This window comes from Uranotaenia lowii, chromosome 3 (assembly GCF_029784155.1).
Source record: "Uranotaenia lowii strain MFRU-FL chromosome 3, ASM2978415v1, whole genome shotgun sequence".
In the NCBI taxonomy this organism is placed as follows: Eukaryota; Metazoa; Arthropoda; class Insecta; order Diptera; family Culicidae; genus Uranotaenia; species Uranotaenia lowii.
In genome coordinates, this window is record NC_073693.1 from 362,044,692 (window position 1) to 362,061,833 (window position 17,142).

Here is a 17,142-nt window from a genome sequence, read left to right on the forward strand (position 1 = left end):
GAAGCTTTTGGATCTCACGGAGAAGCTCGAAAACGACCCCAAATCGACTCAATAACATAAATTATGAAAAACCATACAATTTTTGTTTCATTTATGCATAAATAAATGAAACACTCTCTTACTATCGCTTAACCTAGGCTTGCCAGATACTTTCAGAAAAAAAGCGGGACACAGCCAAAAAAAGCGGGACATTTAAGAAAACCTTAAAAAGCTTAATTTTGTAGCCAAACTTATACGTTTACCATCAGCTAAAGTTGTTTAAAAAATACACTAAGGTTTTTTAACATTGATTGATTTGCTCATATAGTAATACATAACTTTTATTTACATGGGTTTTCGCCATATGCACCGCTATTTTCCACTGTTCTCGCGAATTAACACGTTATTTGAGAGAAAATATTTCAAGTCGAACATGTGAACGATATTTGATACCGCGTAAAAAAAACCTTGTGTAATTTGTTTTTAAAATTAGTTTCTTTGGTAATTTGTTTAATTTTTTAAAAACATAAGAAAAACTTTTTTTCCATATACTTTCGACAATTGAGTCGAAAACGGTGGTGTATATTATAAGGCAATTTAACTGAGATTCAGGTGAAAAAATCAATCTCTAGAATTCTATAATCTATAATTATTTGGAAGCAACATAAACAGAATTTTCTTCATACATTAGTTGAACGTGCTCCAAAAACACTTAACTGAATCAGAATCTTATTTTAATGCTAAGAGCTTAGAGTTATTCAGTAATGTCTTATATAAACTATGAAAAATGCTGCTTATTTTAAGAAAAAGACGTATTTGAAAGATTTGCTTTTCATCTCAGAATCCAAATTAAAGTTGAATTTTCTACAGTGTTTGTCAGTCAACATTGTAAAAGATTTCCAAGAAAAAAAGCGGGACATTTTGAGGAAAAAGCGGGACAGCGGGACATTGAACAAAAAAGCGGGACATGTCCCGCTTTTGCGGGACGGATGGCAACCCTAGCTTAACCGTGGTTATACTGCATCTAAAATAGAATGGTCACGACATCGTCAATTCTATGTTCCCGACAGAAGAAAAACGACAACCAGCCAAATTGAATGGGACATGATGACATCATCTTCGTAACTATTAAATCACAACGCACCCACAAATAAAGGAGGAGAGAACAAGCATCATGGCATAACGACTGATTCTTGGTGTCACGCCACAGCTCAATAGACTTCATTTGCTTGAGATGGCCTCAGTGTGTTCTAACCTTTGTATTCGATTATTTAGCGATGGTATTTTGACCGCGTGAACATCCGAGGTTCTTTTCCGTTTTGTCACTTCCTTAAACTCAATTTCTCCAGTCATAAAAAAGAGGACCACCCAAAAACTCCCAATGACAAGCCCTAATACATGATTCACCATAAAATTTATTCGTCATTCCGTCGCCGCAAAAGGAGTGTCATCCGCGCAAAATATTGACGATGTTCGGATGTTTTTCTTTCCCTCTGCCGTTTGACTGTTTGTCTGATTGTATGAGACCCGGAGGGCCATTTATTTCTTATTTGTTGTTGACCTATAAAATCGGCGTTTCTTCTTTTTATGGACTTCCTCTACAAAAGTAACCTAGCACAAACTAGGTATTTCGCCAAAGTGACACTCGTTCGTTTGGTTGGAATTTTTTTATTTTATTCTGGATTGAAAGGGATGTTGGGTAATAAATGGTTGATTAATGTAACTCGCACTTTACTATTCTATTGTATGTTCGAGGCGCTCTAGAAGCCCCATCGTTAGCATGAATTTTGGATGAGTAAACCGGAAAACGTATTTTTTAGGTTTGAAAGGCTTTGGTTTTTTGGTCCTTGATGTATGGTAAAAGGTTTACACCATGGAGGCATTTTTTGACCTGAGTTTATGTTTTCCTATTTTATGTATGCGATATTTTCTGGAGATAGACATCGACGGTGTGTAATTGCAGTAGGCTGCAAACTAAGGGATTAATCAAATAAAGAAATTGACAGGTTTCAATGTCTACGTCTACTAGAAGTAGGCCTCGCAGGCAATCAGCCGATGAGATTTTTTTATCGTAATTAAGTTGGCTTCACACGCGGTTTCGTTCTTTTATTTTTGTATCATAAATTAAACTGTCTGGCTTCTTCCTCTCCAAAAGACTCTATCGATGGTGTTGTTGCTGCATGGAAGCCGTTGTATTCCGTATTGATTTTCCATAAACATAAAACTTTTATCTTCTTATGCGCTTGCCTTCGTGTTTGGTTTCGGTGCTGATGCGAACTTTTCTGCGGATAGTAGGTACGAAAAAAATCTTATAACGTCAACAGGGGAGAAAAAAAAACTTTCCTAATATCACACATCGGAGAAGCCGGAGTTTTATGAGCGTCCCGTCTGCTCACAATCGGGTTTCTGTTTTTCTTCGGCGCTGAACAAATGGCGACAAAAAAGCGGCACGCACACTCACGAAAAGGCAACTAACTAGTGTACACGACGAGATGAAGTTGAAGATGGTGTGACGACGACGAGGATGCCCCGTTTACTTCAGCAGATACGCCACTAATGCGGCAAATGTAAGTCCCAGCAGCTTCAGGTCGATTCCAAACCGTCCCGCAGCATTGCAACCGTCTGCCTCGCACTGGCTGCAGAATTGTTCGCTGACTTTGTCGGTGGTGAATTTCCCATCGCAGACCTGGATCGATTTGTAGATACAGCCCTTGATGATGGTCGAGGAGTCGCTGTCCTTCTCGGTGTACTTCAGATGGTAGCAGTTGTAGTTGCCGGACGGGAAGCTGATGGTGCTGGGCTTAATCGCAATCAGGAATCCGGTCGATGCCAGTGCCGAAGCGGCATTACATTCGGTGATTTCCGGAGTTTTGTTCTTGTCCGAATCCTTCACCTGTTCGCCGTTCTTCATGACTTCGACGCCCTGCATGCATTTTAAGGCGAAGGTTGCTGCAAATAGTAGACAGAAAGAGGAATGTGGTTAGCCTACTGGGTTTCAAATACATAATAGAATTTATTTGGAACATGGATAAATGTTTTACAGAGACCAAATCCCCGACAACTAGATTGATCACTTTACAAACATTGCCCAAGAAATCGAAAGTTCCTTTTCCTAGAACCTATCTACGTCTGCGAACACAAAAAAAACTGTTTTAAAGCGCGAAGCGTACGTGGTTTAAATTATGGAAAATTGCAGAAATGTATTGAAAATATTAGTCAGCTGATTTACTTTCACGAAGCATGAAAAAAATGCCCTCTGTGTTGGTTGGAAAAATTACACCACTATACTTTACCAATCGCAAGTAGTTGTGACTACGCTCTTATAACAGACTGAATGTAAATATTTTCGATTTTTCGGGTTTAATTAAAGCGTATTGGACGGTTTCGGTCAAGAAATGCGAACTTGGAATGACATGATATTCTGTAACCCATAAGGTCAACATTTAGTTTAGCTTTTAATTAACAAAAAATGTACTTTCGGGTGAAGCTCGATGGACCAGATGGCTTGCAGTTCTATTGACATGATTTGCATCGACTCTGAAGTTGAGATGAGCAGAAACTAGAATCAACTTTAAAATTTAGTTCTTTATTAAAATAGTTCGTAGAAAAATTATTTTTAATTTAAAAATCGTGAATTTTAAGATATATTTTTCAATTTTTAGAAATACACAAGTCACGCTATTTTAACCTTGATTGCTTTGATTGTCTTTTTTACAAAGTCTAGTTATAAAGTTTGGAAAATCGCACTGTCGGGTTAATTTTGTATGATATACATATCTTGAACAGGCTTGAGAATGTCATTGAAATTAAACTCAAACTCGTAACAGTCGCATCACATTTTTCCGAGATTTCGATGACATTGACAGTCATCCAAAAAATGTTACGCAAATGAAAAAAAAAAGTCATGAGTGTTGCAATGACATTCGCCAACCAAAATGTCATGTCATTTTTTTCTTCAATAGCATTTCTGCCTAGCGAATGTCATTGGTTCGGTTGGTTCTACGAATGTCGCAATGAAATTTATGGATTTTAGTAGGTGTGAATGTCATTGAAAAAAATGTCAAAAGATCTTTTTTTCGACAGTTATGAAGTTCATTGATGTCCAAACCGCTTATATCAATTAGTTGCCGTGTCTTAGGGAAGATTAAACGCGAAATTAAAACAAATTAGTGATGATTAACGGCACAAGTACCGCGAGAAATTAGTTAAGTTCCGATTTCGACTTGCGACCCCTCTAGTCAAAGGGTTTGACTTGTAAGTGACGAAAAAAAGTGTCGCGAATTCGCTAGTACAATCTACTAGTGTTAGTACTGCGAGAAATTAGTTTATCTCCGATTTCGACTAGCTACCCGTCTAGTGAAAAGGTTTGAACGATGTCAGATTTTGAACTTTTATTTGTACTACGTTGTACAAGCTTGAATCAAGTAACTGCTAAAACAAATTCTTATCAATTTCTACCTTTTTAATAATCAGGTCGCAAGTTGAAATCGAGCTTACCTAATTTCTGTCAGTACTAACTCTAGTAGCTTGTACTAGCGAACTCGCGACACTTTTTTTCGTCACCTACAAGGAAAACCCTTTCACTAGAGGGGTTACAAGTCTAAATCAAAGCTAAACTAATTTCTAGCGGTACTTGTGCCTTATTAATTTGTTTAAATTTCACGTTTAATCGCCCCGAAGACACGGAAGCTGATTAATATCCGAATCATCTACTAGTCTAATAGATCAAAATCCGATGGTTTATTTTCGTCTGCTTCAAAAGCGGTCGCGACAGTCAATTTTTTAACATTTCAATGAATGTTACGATTGAGATTTTGTGACATTAAAAAAGTCGATGTCGCGTCGCCGTAACATTTCCAAAAAAGAATGTCATTCTAGCTATGGCCGACATTCCTTGGACGGTCATGACCTTTTTTCCATAACTGTCCCGATCTTAAGGCAAGTTGTGACATTCTTTCCGAATGTCATTCGACTTTTTTTAGAGTAACATTCTTTTGGAACGACATTCGCAAAAAGGAACAAAGACATGACAGCTACATGACCGTCCGTTCCGATGACAGCGACTTTTTTTTTTTTCAGTGTGACTGTCGAACGACATTTGTGACATCCATCACCCCTGATCTTGAGTATTGGAAAAGATTGTTTAATTCGTTTTTTACTTTGTTGTGCGCATTTTCTTTCGAAAATGGAGTATTTAAAAAACATACACCGTCTTACCCTATTTAGGCTTTACAGACTGATTAATATTTAACACCCAGTACAGACCCCGTTCGATTTTGGCAACATGCCCGAACATTTTGTGTTGCCAAAATCGAATGTTGCCAAAATCGAACGGTATTTTTTCTTAAATTTTTTTCTTTCATTTTTACATAATAACTATTTTTATTATCGTTAATGTTATTTTTAGGCAATTTCCGACAATTTTTAGTAATTTTTTTATCATTTTTTCTCATGTTTTGATGCATTTTGCACTACTCTTGTTTTATTTAAAATCTTGGTTGTTTTTGTCATATTTGCTGTTTTTGTCATTTTGCATCATTTTTTTGTTGTTTTTTGTCATTTTTAGTCTTTTGTTTGTATTTGTTTTTTAATTTTTTCAATTATTCATCTTTTTGTCATTTTTGAGTACACTGAAAGAAAAATCATGGTATGCCAAAATGAATAAAAATGTTTAATTTTACCATACGTTAATATTGTCGATATAAATAAAGTTTTAGTTATTTTGACGACTTTTTGGTTAAGTTTACCATGCAGGGCAGAAAAAATATGGTAAACCTTAATGAAAAAAGAGGTTTAATTTTACCATGCGCAAAATTTGTTGATAAATATGAAGTTTTCGTTATTTTGACAATCTTTTGGTTAATGCTACCATGCGAGCCAAAAGAAAATGTGGTAAACCTACATAAAAAGAGTTTTAATTTTACCATGCGGAACGTTTTGTGCATTCGAATGTATAATTTTGGTTATCGTGACAATACTGTGGTACATTTTACCATGGTTATCAATAGCCAAAATACATTCAATTAGTTGTGTCATCTTGCACTTTGTTGTCTCCTTGCCATTGAAATGGCTTTGAATTTTAATTTATTGTTGAAACATTGGAAACAATATTGATTTTGTGCTATGTGCCGCGATCTTTAAGGTAAAGTGTTTTGGTGTGGGATATGTCACAAAAGATATTATATTTTATTTATCCGCAGAAGGCCATTACAATCTGGAGTGCAAGCAGAGTCATCAACGGCCGCTAATTTCAACAGTTTATAAAATGTTCAAGAGTAAGTAAATTTTATTAGTATTTCTGCACAATATTTAACTTTTTTTATATTTTTTGGGCACGGAGCGATTTGAGAAGACCAAAATAAAACTTGGGACAACCGCGGAACACCGGAACCAAAATGTCAAAGGAACCTTCATCTAGTTAGGTTTTGGCATATATTATATGTGAAAAAAAATAACGGGAATAGTAACAGTGATGCATAAATAAACCAGCATTTTAAAAATTTAAATGATTTCATTGAATGCATGGATAAATTACCATAATTTTGTCTTAAATACCATGGCATAGTAAAATTGACCGTCATTCTACCATAACGCACCATAACACGTTCACATGGTAATTTTAACCAATCTGTTGTTCAAGATAAACAAAAACGTACTCAAAAAAAAACCATCTGTTTTTATTTTTAAATTTACCCTCGGATATGGTAACGGTTACCATGATTTTTTTTTCGGTGTACTTTATAATTTTTTTAAAAAATTTGTTTTTCTTTTTGTATTTTATCACCATTTCAGAACATAAAAACGAATTTATGGTGTTTGTTTCAATTATATTGGTCCTGTTATTGAGAAAACTAAAAAGGAATGTCGCTTCTAAAAACCGTTCGATTTTGGCACATGTGCCAAAATCGGATGTTGCCAAAATCGAATGTTGCCAAAATCGAATGTTGCCAAAATCGAATGTTGCCAAAAACGAACGGGGTCTGTACTGAGATGGAAATCGAACACGGAAAATAATAAAAAGGTAAAATTTACCTTTTTGCGAGGTGATTTTTTTCCACCCTTCTTTTGAGGTAAATTTTACCTTTTTTTCATTCACCTAGCAAAAAGGTAAATATTACCTTTTTTCAATTCACCTGGCAAAAAGGTAAATTTTACCAGCTTTTCCGGAATGATATCTGGAGGATGACGTGAAATATACCTCGAAGATGGGCCGATCTGAAACAAAAGCATAGTAGTATGACGAGAACCAGCACAACTAAATGATATCTAAGAAAAAACTTACCATTCTGTTCCTATTTTCTCATATTGGCACGAAACATAACTTCCCTTCTGAACGACAAAACAGGTTAACCTAGGGTTACCATATTCCATGACACCAAAAAGAGTACATTGAGATAATTTATCCAAAAAGTCCATATAATTGCTCATTGTTTATAACGGCTAAAAATGCATGTTTATTTAAAAAAATGTTAGATAAAGTAATTTGTTGTAAGCTGTATTCCTTTCGTTATTTTTGTATAAGTTGTGAAACAACTTCATAAAATGGAAGGAATTCGTTGGTTTTTCTTATCAAATGTCTTGCAACAAAAAAAAGAGTACATTTGGTAAAATTTCTCAAAAAGAAGAGTACGCTCATATTTCGATCGAAAAAGAGTATGGGAGAGTGGGGAATCACGGGCCACTTTTTTTCGTTGTTCCATAACTTCTTTATTATAAAAGATAAAATGAAAATAAAAAATGGTATGGTTTTCTACATTTTCAAGGTATCATAAGGTATTTTTTTAAAATTTTTAATAAGTTATTTTCCCCAAATTCTGACTGTTTGAAAAAAAGCAATATTTTTTGGATTTTGAAAAAATGGTGGGGAATCGTGGGCCACCAAATCCAAATTGACCAAATAACATGCAAAGTTTATGAGTTGACCCAAAACTGTGATTTCATAATTCATTTCGTTATTTTAAAGCAATTTCAGATGATGAAATGAAAAAGAGAGCTGTGTATGATCGCATAGATTCCAAAACCTGGCTCGTGAACGTTTTCTCAAAATTTCTTATATACGATGGACAAAATATTTTTCATAACTCTTCATTTGGCATAAGAAAACTTTACAGATAAGTGAAAAATATTTTAAGTTCTGAATGTGTATAATATAGGTGATTCAAGATGTGTGGCCCACGATTCCCCACAAGCTATGATTTGCAAATTGGTTGCGTTTGTGTGACTTATTGATGTTTCATCAAAAATTCGTTTTCCATGTGAAAGATCATGACAAAACTTAGATTATAAGCGTATAAGCATATTTTTGTTATGCACTTTAGGTTTCCCATCGATGAAATTAGCGGATATTTTTTTAATTATGTAAGTAAATTTTTCTAACTTTTTTTAGCTGGATAAATAAAAGAAGCATATGATGCGTATTTCAGCCAACAACATATAGGAATATATGCTCACGCAAAGCGACGACGATGACAGTTGGTTTGAGATTTTTATCTCAACACACAGCTGAGATATTAAAAGTGGCCCACGTTTTCCCATGGCCCACGATACCCCACTCTCCTCTACATGTACTCTTAAAAGAGTACGTATGGTAACCCTAGGTTAACCTCAATAAACGGATTCGGCAAATAGTTACTTTTGTTCGAGATGAACTGTACCGTTTTGTTTAGCTCAATCCAGGTCAATTTCACCTCGCTACGAGGTAAGTTTTACCTTATTTGGATATACCTTTTTTTCTAGGTGAATTATACTTTTTTATTGAGCTCAATTCAGGTGAACTTCACCTCGCTACGAGGTAAGATTTACCTTTTTTGGATTCACCTTTTTTCTCGGTGAATTGTACCTTTTTTCCAACCTCGATTCAGGTAAATTTTACCTCGCTGTGAGGTGAGTTTCATCTCGAAGAGGTAGAAGTTACCTTTTTGGCTTTCACGAGCGTTCACCTTTGCTAAGGCCGATGACATAGTGAGTGCGATGCGATGCGAATTGGCGGAAAATTTACGGACGCAGCCTACGCGAACTCGTGCGGCGGAACAAATTGACATATGCTTCGCCGCGTTGAGTATGTCAGGTTTAAGCGATTCACATACATTTTCATCGAATGTGGTTCACCGCATTGAATCGCATTCGCCGGTTCGCATCGCATCGCACTCACTATGTCATCGGCCTAACTCGGTAAATTTTACCTTTTTATTATTTTCCGTGAACCCATGACAACAGAGAAACCGCGATTACGTACACTTAGCTAAAATAGAAAGTTGTAATCGAGGAGCATTTCGACACATTTTTAGACTTCCCCCTTTTTAAGTCTAGGTTGGGTTCTAAAAAGTAATATAGAATTATATATAAGCCATATTAAAAAACAAAATATTTTGAATAATGAATATGCTTTGGAAAACTAATTTGCTAATTTCTAACAGTTTCGAAAATTGGAAAACAGCAAAAGCCAAATGGCGTGATACATGATTAAATGGAGTTTAACTTAAAATCTATCATCAATGTTATAACACAGAAATATTTTCAATAAAATTCAGGCTTACAAATTAAAAGGCAATATTTTGGAGCACAAAGTTTTCAGAATTGATAAACTGACATGAGTTCGTCAAAACAAACCCATTTTGGATGTAACATTTTAAATTCATATGTAATATAACATATCTGTTGAGACTTACGGTTTTCAACAGAGGAAATCTGCCAACCCATCGGCGAAACCAAAACAGTTTGTTTTGGTTCCGCATGCTTTGAGTCAATTCGCAATTGAAACAATAGAGCTGATGATGGTAAACACGGTACAAATGTTTACATCATCACACTGTGAAGCCAAACAACTCAATTTAGGTTCGTGGTAACTCACCCGTGTTACCAGATATTCTGAGTGGTTTGCTCAGAATATCACACGAAAATGAGAAAACTAATAAGTGAGGATATCACTTCAGTGAATAATGTAATTAGCTATCGCTTATGTTATAAGTAGGTAGTTATTTAAGGACTTGACGAACAAAACGAATAAAGAATAACTTTATTCCACCACTGAAACCTGCGTTTTCAACAATATCAAATTCAGGAAACTTAATTTTTTATTTAAAAAAAAAACGGGACATTTTGACTAATAAGCGGGACGGCGCGGGACATGTTCCGCTTTTGCGTGACGGATGGCAACCCTACCTTAATATGCATAATCGAATATCAACATAAGCCAAATTCAGTATCATGCCGAAAAAATGGAGCCGAACATAAATCGATTTTTTTCCGCATGATTGTACCTCATTGGAACGCCATTTGCATTTCGGGTGAAGCTTTATGGACCAGATGGCAGTTCTATTGGCATAATTTGCCATCGAATCGGAAGTTTAGATGAGCAGAAATTGTTCAAATAGTTCGTAGAAAAGTTGTTAAATATTCATTTAAAAATAGCAAATTTAAAGAATCAATTTTCAAATTCTGGAAAAACATAAGTATAATGCTATTTTAACCTGATTGCATTGATTGTATTATTTACTAAATCTTCTTACAAAGTTTGGAAAATCGTACCGTCTGGTTAATTTTTAATTATGTATCTTGTGTATTGAAAAAATATTGTGTGAACACGTGTTTTGTTTTGCGCATTTCCTTTTGAAAATGAAGTATGGGAACGTCCATAAATGACGTAGCATTTTTTCGAATTTTTATACCACCCCCCTCCCCCCTCGTAGCATTTCGTCACAAAGTCATAGACCCCCCCTAGATAATAACGTAGCTTTAATAAACCCCCCCCCCCCAACCAACTTTTAAAAATCGATATTTAATTTAGAATAATACAAAAAATAACAAAAAAAGGGAAAGAAGTTATAAATGGAAGTTCAAAAAAGCATATCAATCAGTCAAAAAAAAATCAAGCTACCTTTCAACAAACAGGATAGCTAGTAAATATTCAATCAGTTGCGTCGGTCCAAATTATCTCCATTTGGGATTTCAATGAAATCGTTGGGCAGCTTTCCTCCATCGTCTGTTCGGCTGGAATAACTGCATCTGCGATGTCAGCTGCCTCCACTCACTCTTTATCGTCCTCCGGAGTGATGACCAGCACTTCTTGTCCTCTTTTGCCTACAATGCGCTTTGGACGAATCTTTCTATCCGAGGCTGGGGCCTTGTGGATTTTGCTATGCTCCTTTTGGAGAACATTTGAAGCAAAATATAAATTGCATTTCTTGCATGTACGCTTCTTGATACGCTTGAAAACAGTCGGGCAGTAGGAGTCAAAAGCTACATGTCCAGACTGGATTGAATTAGGCATAATTTTGCTCAATTTTGATTTTTTTTTCGATATTTAATCAAAGCTACGTAGCTTTACTTGAACCCCTACCCCCCCTCTCGTCACACATCGTCACACAAAGTTAAACACCCCCCCTCCCCCTCAAATGCTACGTCATTTATGGATGTTCCCTATTTAAAAAAAGATATACACCGTCACGGTATAAATAGACAAGGTAGGCTACTAACACGAGTAAACAACCTGTTTGAATGTATACAAGTGACGTCATTACTATCTTCGAATAGCGTGCCAAGCAAAAAGTTTTGCGCGCGTAAGATAATGCTGCATACACCGAGGATCACTAGATAGAAAGCAATGACGACATTATCGGGAAGATATCACCTTATTATATTGTACACCGTGTACACCGTCTTAGCCTATTTAGGCTTTACAGACCGATAAACATTTAACACCCAGTACTGAGATGGGAATCGAACCCATGACACTGGAGAACCGGAAAATTACGCAATTTAGTATTGTTTCGTTTCCGATTTTTTTTGTGTGCAAAAAATGAAATATTTAGCAGAAAGATTGTTTAGTTTCAAAATTTAATCTATGTTTCCAAAATAATGAAAAATCAGATGAATTAGAATTTGATTCCAGGTAGGCGTTGTCTGGATGGCAACGAACGTTTTTTTTCAGGTCTGGGGAAATTTTCTCTTAGTTGGTTGTTTTTACTTGATAGATTTTTTTTTGATTAATTGTTTGAAAATTTGTTCCTGTACGGTTCACCGGAAGAGTTTGGAACGGGCTTGTGCGATTGCTAGTGCATCAATTGGTGTGAATAGTGTTTCTCCTGGACAATTGAAGTTAGATTCGTGGACATCGTGACTGCAGATTTCAATATAAAGGCGTTCAGAAGCAGTTTTATCCATTGGTATCTTCGTGTATTTTTAAAGATCCCGCGATTTGTGAATCGACCTTGGAGATCGATCTTTTCCTGAATATCCATCAATACTAGTTCAATGCAACCGTTCAAGTTATTTATTGTAATTTTTTTCTTGAGTGGATACTTAATTTGAAACAAACAATTGACTATCCAGCCAAATCAAATCCTCTCTGAACTCTTCTCAATTTCCGGACAGCTAGTTTCTTTAGTGCACGCATCCGGTTATAACTATCATCGTTTTGTATATATCAACTTAAATTTAAAAATATAAACCATCAGGGGCGAACTTAAAAATGGTCAGAACGATCATAATTGCAAATCAACATTTTTGTTCTAAAAAACTGATAAATTCTATCCAAATTTAACATTTGGCATTTGCAATCTATATATATAAAAATGAATTTCTGTCTGTCTGTCTGTCTGTCTGTCTGTCTGTCTGTCTGTCTGTTCCCTATAGACTCGGAAACTACTGAACCGATTTTCGTGAAACTTGGTAGGTGGGGGTATTGGAGGCAGGGGAAGGTTCCTATTATGGTTTGAGACCCCTCCCTCTCTCATGAAGGGGGGGGAGGGGCCTCAAAAACAAAAGACATTTTTTTGCATAACTCGAGAACCAATCAAGTAAATAATAACAAATTTGGCATGGGTGGCTACTGGGGTACAAGGAATGTTTCTAAGAATATTTGGTACCCCTCCCTCCTTACAGTGGGGAGATGGAAAGGGGGGAGGGTGCCTACCTTACAATTTTTTACATATCTGGAGAGCTAATCAAGCTAATGGAACAAAATTTGGCATGGGTGGGTAGTGGAATACGAAAAATGATTCTATGATTATTTCAAACCCCTCCCTCCTTCCATTGGAGATACAGGAAGAAGGGGGGGGGGCCTTTTAACCACTTTTTTATTGCGTAGCTTGAAAACTATTCGAGCAAATGAAACCAAATTTGGCTAGGAAGGGTATATGGGTACGATAAATAGTTCTATGAATATTTTGTACGCCTCCCTCCTTCCAGTGAGGATATAGAAAGTGGGAAGGGTGCTCCGTTACAATTTTCAGCATAACTGGATGAATAATCAAGTAAATGGCACCCAATTTGGCGTGGGAAGGTATTTGATTACAATAAATTTTTCTATGATATTTTGAGAAACCTTCGTCCTTCAGATCCAAAAATCTTAAGGGAGGAGGGTCCACCCATATAATTTTCACATCCCTCGGGAATTTACTAAGCATACGGAACGAAATTTGGCTTGAGAGGGTATTTGAGCACAGGGAAGGTTTCTGTGAATATTTGGTACTACTGCCTCCTTCCAGTGGGGTGATATGAAAGAGAGGGGGTGGGGGGCTCCTTTACAATTTTTCGTATTACTCGATAACTAATCAAGCAAATGGAAACAACTTTGGCATGGGAAAGCATTTGGATACGTAAAATGGTTATTGGCTTTTAGAGACTTCTTTCTCCTTCAATTGAGAATGCGGTTAGGGAAGACGGAAGCTCATATATGTATGATTGTTTTGCATAAACCAAAAATTTATCTAACGAATAGAACCAAGTATGACATGGGAACAATCATTCAATTTAGCAACTGGCGAAGAATTTGGCATAGGAGTGTATTTGAATACACGGAATGTTCAATCTTGATCCCCTTCTTTCAGGTAGGGGATAGGTAGGAAGAACGGCTCCGATACAAATTTCATAGCATAACTCGACAACTAATAAATCAAACGAAACCAAATTTGGCATGAGAGGGTATTCAAGCACAAGATTTTTTTTTTCGATAGTTCAGCATCACTACCATAAATCAGTGGAACGATATTGAGGGAAAGATGGCATTGATACAATTTGTTTAATATTTCGATAACTTTTCGAGAAAATAGAATTAAATTATCATGGGAGCAAATTTGTGTACGAGCAATGTTTCTTCGATGGTTTGAGAACCTCTTCACTTGCCAGAGGGGAGATATACAGTGGAGAAAGGGTCACGCATTTTTTGAATAACTCGAGAACTTATCGAAAATTGAGCCATATGTGACGTGGGATCGTATTTGTATACAAGAAATGTTTTTCTGATGTTATGAGACCCACCTTCCTTCAATTTGGGATATAGAAATGGGGATAATTTGTATGATAATTCAAGAACGAATAGGTAAAATAAATGTCCCATGATGTTATTTTGTTACTTCAAATGTTTATATAATAGTTTAAGATAGTTTCATATTTATATAAAAAAAAATCTTGGGATAAGTTATAAACTTATAAAACAAAGAAATCCAGAGTCATAAAAAGGATTAAAACACGGATTTAAAAAAAAATAAATTAGTTATTCAAAATAAAAAAAAGTTGAAAATTAATTTTGAAGGAACATTTCAATGATTTTGAAATTGAACTTAAAATTTTGTGCAAATAAATAACAAGTTAAATAACTAGGTACCACAAGTTTCAAAAATTTTTGGAAGGTGTAGCAAAGCACACCGGGTCAGCTAGTTTGCTATATAAAACCGAATCAGAACTTTAGAGTTATTACTCAATTTATCTTAAATCAAATTTTCCTCTCAAACTGATGATATCATTGATGTACGGTTGTCCTTCCCTTCCGATAACTGTGCTGGCTTTTTAATGTCTTTTATCGCGCAGCATGTTATTTCACAAAATAAAGGCTATCCAACACTATCCAGAGAGTTCCTGAATGGGAGCACCTTAACGTACCAACTGGATATCCTTAATTATGGTCATAAAGATAACGTTCCTTTTTAATATCACGAAAAGCAACCGCACCTTGGAGCCACCTTGATTAGTCACCTCCCACAATATTACACCGAAATCGTCAGGAACCACTAGAAACTCATGTTCAGATCATCGTTCACAAACACCTTGTTTAGACTTCAAGATTAAGATCAAAATGTTCTCCCATCCTCTCCGAACATGATTTACTGTCTCAGAGAGATGCGAGCATTGTAATTGGGATGATGATCTCATCGCTAGCCCGGCAAACATCACTTTCAGCTTAGGCTGCAAGCAAGGTTCTGTGATGAGGCAATATCTTATGATGCCTATGCCTATGCCAAATGACTCAAGCACTTGCCGTTTAGCTAAGCTACTAACTCTTGCAAGGCTTGCCCATAAATTCGGATCGGCTCAACTCGGTCGGCAGACACTCACCTTGGATGCCAATTGCGGCTAGCAAAACTCCAACCAAGTACAGTTTCATCTTGCTTGACTTGCAACACGTTTTTCTTTCGCACGTCAAAATAAAAACCGAAAACCCCCGGTGACAGTGCTATGAGGTTTGCAATTTAGTTTGTATTTGATTGCCTTTCCAAAATTATCCGTTGGCACTGCTGAGACAGCGACGCTGACGACGAGCACTAAAAGGACGCGTACCGACGACGGCTGCTGGACTACGAATGCGAGCCAACGTCGGGCGGTTCATCAAAAAACGTAATATGCATGGAAGCGCGAAGCACAGCCGAGCCGACGCCTCAGCCCACTGCCGAACGACGGCGTCGCACTATGGGATTGTATTAAAATAAGTTAATAATAAACTATTTAAATAATTTTCGATTAGAATTTGAAGGTGATAGAACGAAGTTTTAACGCACGTTGTTTTTAATTTAGCCTACTAGATTTCAAAAAGTTTTCACCACCAAAATATCACACTGTTTCTATTCGGCTTCTACTCTCCATGAACCTTGAGGCGTCGTCGTCCTCGACGCCGGAGAAATTTTCTCCGTCGTTTCGCGCATAATTCGGACGCGTTCATGCAATTCATTCCGCCCGGTTTGCGTGCTTGGTTGTTTTTCTTTTTGACCCCTCATTATGGTTAAAGCGGCACCGAGCATGATGTAACGATTTTAATATCGTTTTATCGTTATGCACCCGGCACAGAGCAAAAAAAAAAAACAGACCTTCGTCATAGTTGGGGTGAAACCCCCCTCCCCACCGTTTACGTTTGGGAAGCAAATTACGTTCTTTATGTACGCGATCAACCTATCAATTTACTCGAAGTTAATTACACCTTTTTTTGCTTTGTTGTTGATAAGAAGTTTTTATTTATTGTTTTCTTTTAATTTAACACCGCGAAAGCTGTTCACATTATGTTGAACAACGATTAGGTAGCAAAATGTACTTCAAACAGATTGAAATCTCAAACGAAATGGTTCAATTTTCTTAAACGGCTCATTCTTGTAAGAATCGCGGTCGTAAAAACACACCCTCTTGACGTTTGGCAAGTCAATCAGACATTTGTCTAGACTTTCGTCTCCCGGAGGGGTCATTCCAGAAATGTTCCAATTCAAGACGTTTTATTCCAGGGGGGAGATGGTGAACGTTTGCATGTTTGCGCTTTTCCTTTTGCGGTTAGATTTTAAGATCATATCGGCGTTGTTACACACACGCGCTCAATTGGAATCGTTAAAAATTGAAACCCTCTCTAGAATTCGGTGACCATTCATTTGTTTACGCTGCGTAATTAATTTTTCCATTTCACCTCTTCAGTTCATAAAGTGAGATCATAGACAAACAGATGTCTTCTGTTATTTGGACACACTAATTGTTAGTTAAGAATTTTAATCGTTTATCCAATTTTTTTTGGTTTGTTCATTTATTTTTGATTTTCGATTTCCAAATTTTCGATTTTAAATTGCCGATTTTCGATTTCCGATTTCCGATTTTCGATTTTCGATTTTCGATTTTCGATTTTCGATTTTCGATTTTCGATTTTCGATTTTCGATTTTCGATTTTCGATTTTCGATTTTCGATTTTCGATTTTCGATTTTCGATTTTCGATTTTCGATTTTCGATTTTCGATTTTCGATTTCCGATTTTCGATTTTCGATTTTCGATTTTCGATTTTCGATTTTCGATTTTCGATTTTCGATTTTCGATTTACGATTTTCGAATTTTCGATTTTCGATTTTCGATTTTCGATTTTCGATTTTCGATTTTCGATTTTCGATTTTCGATTTTCGATTTTCGATTTTCGATTTTCG

At 36.2% G+C, this 17,142-nt stretch overlaps 1 protein-coding gene across 1 annotated transcript; it reads right to left on the bottom strand.

Moving 5' to 3' along the window:
• Positions 1-1,486: 1,486 nt before the first annotated feature.
• On the bottom strand, positions 1,487-15,552 carry LOC129753488 (uncharacterized). Its single transcript, XM_055749303.1, has 2 exons — positions 15,313-15,552; positions 1,487-2,928 (listed from the first exon to the last, which is right to left on the bottom strand). The coding sequence occupies exons 1-2, from the start codon at positions 15,359-15,361 to the stop codon at positions 2,513-2,515; spliced, it is 465 nt and encodes a 154-aa protein (XP_055605278.1). The 5' UTR covers positions 15,362-15,552; the 3' UTR covers positions 1,487-2,512.
• Between the last annotated feature and the right edge of the window lie 1,590 nt (positions 15,553-17,142).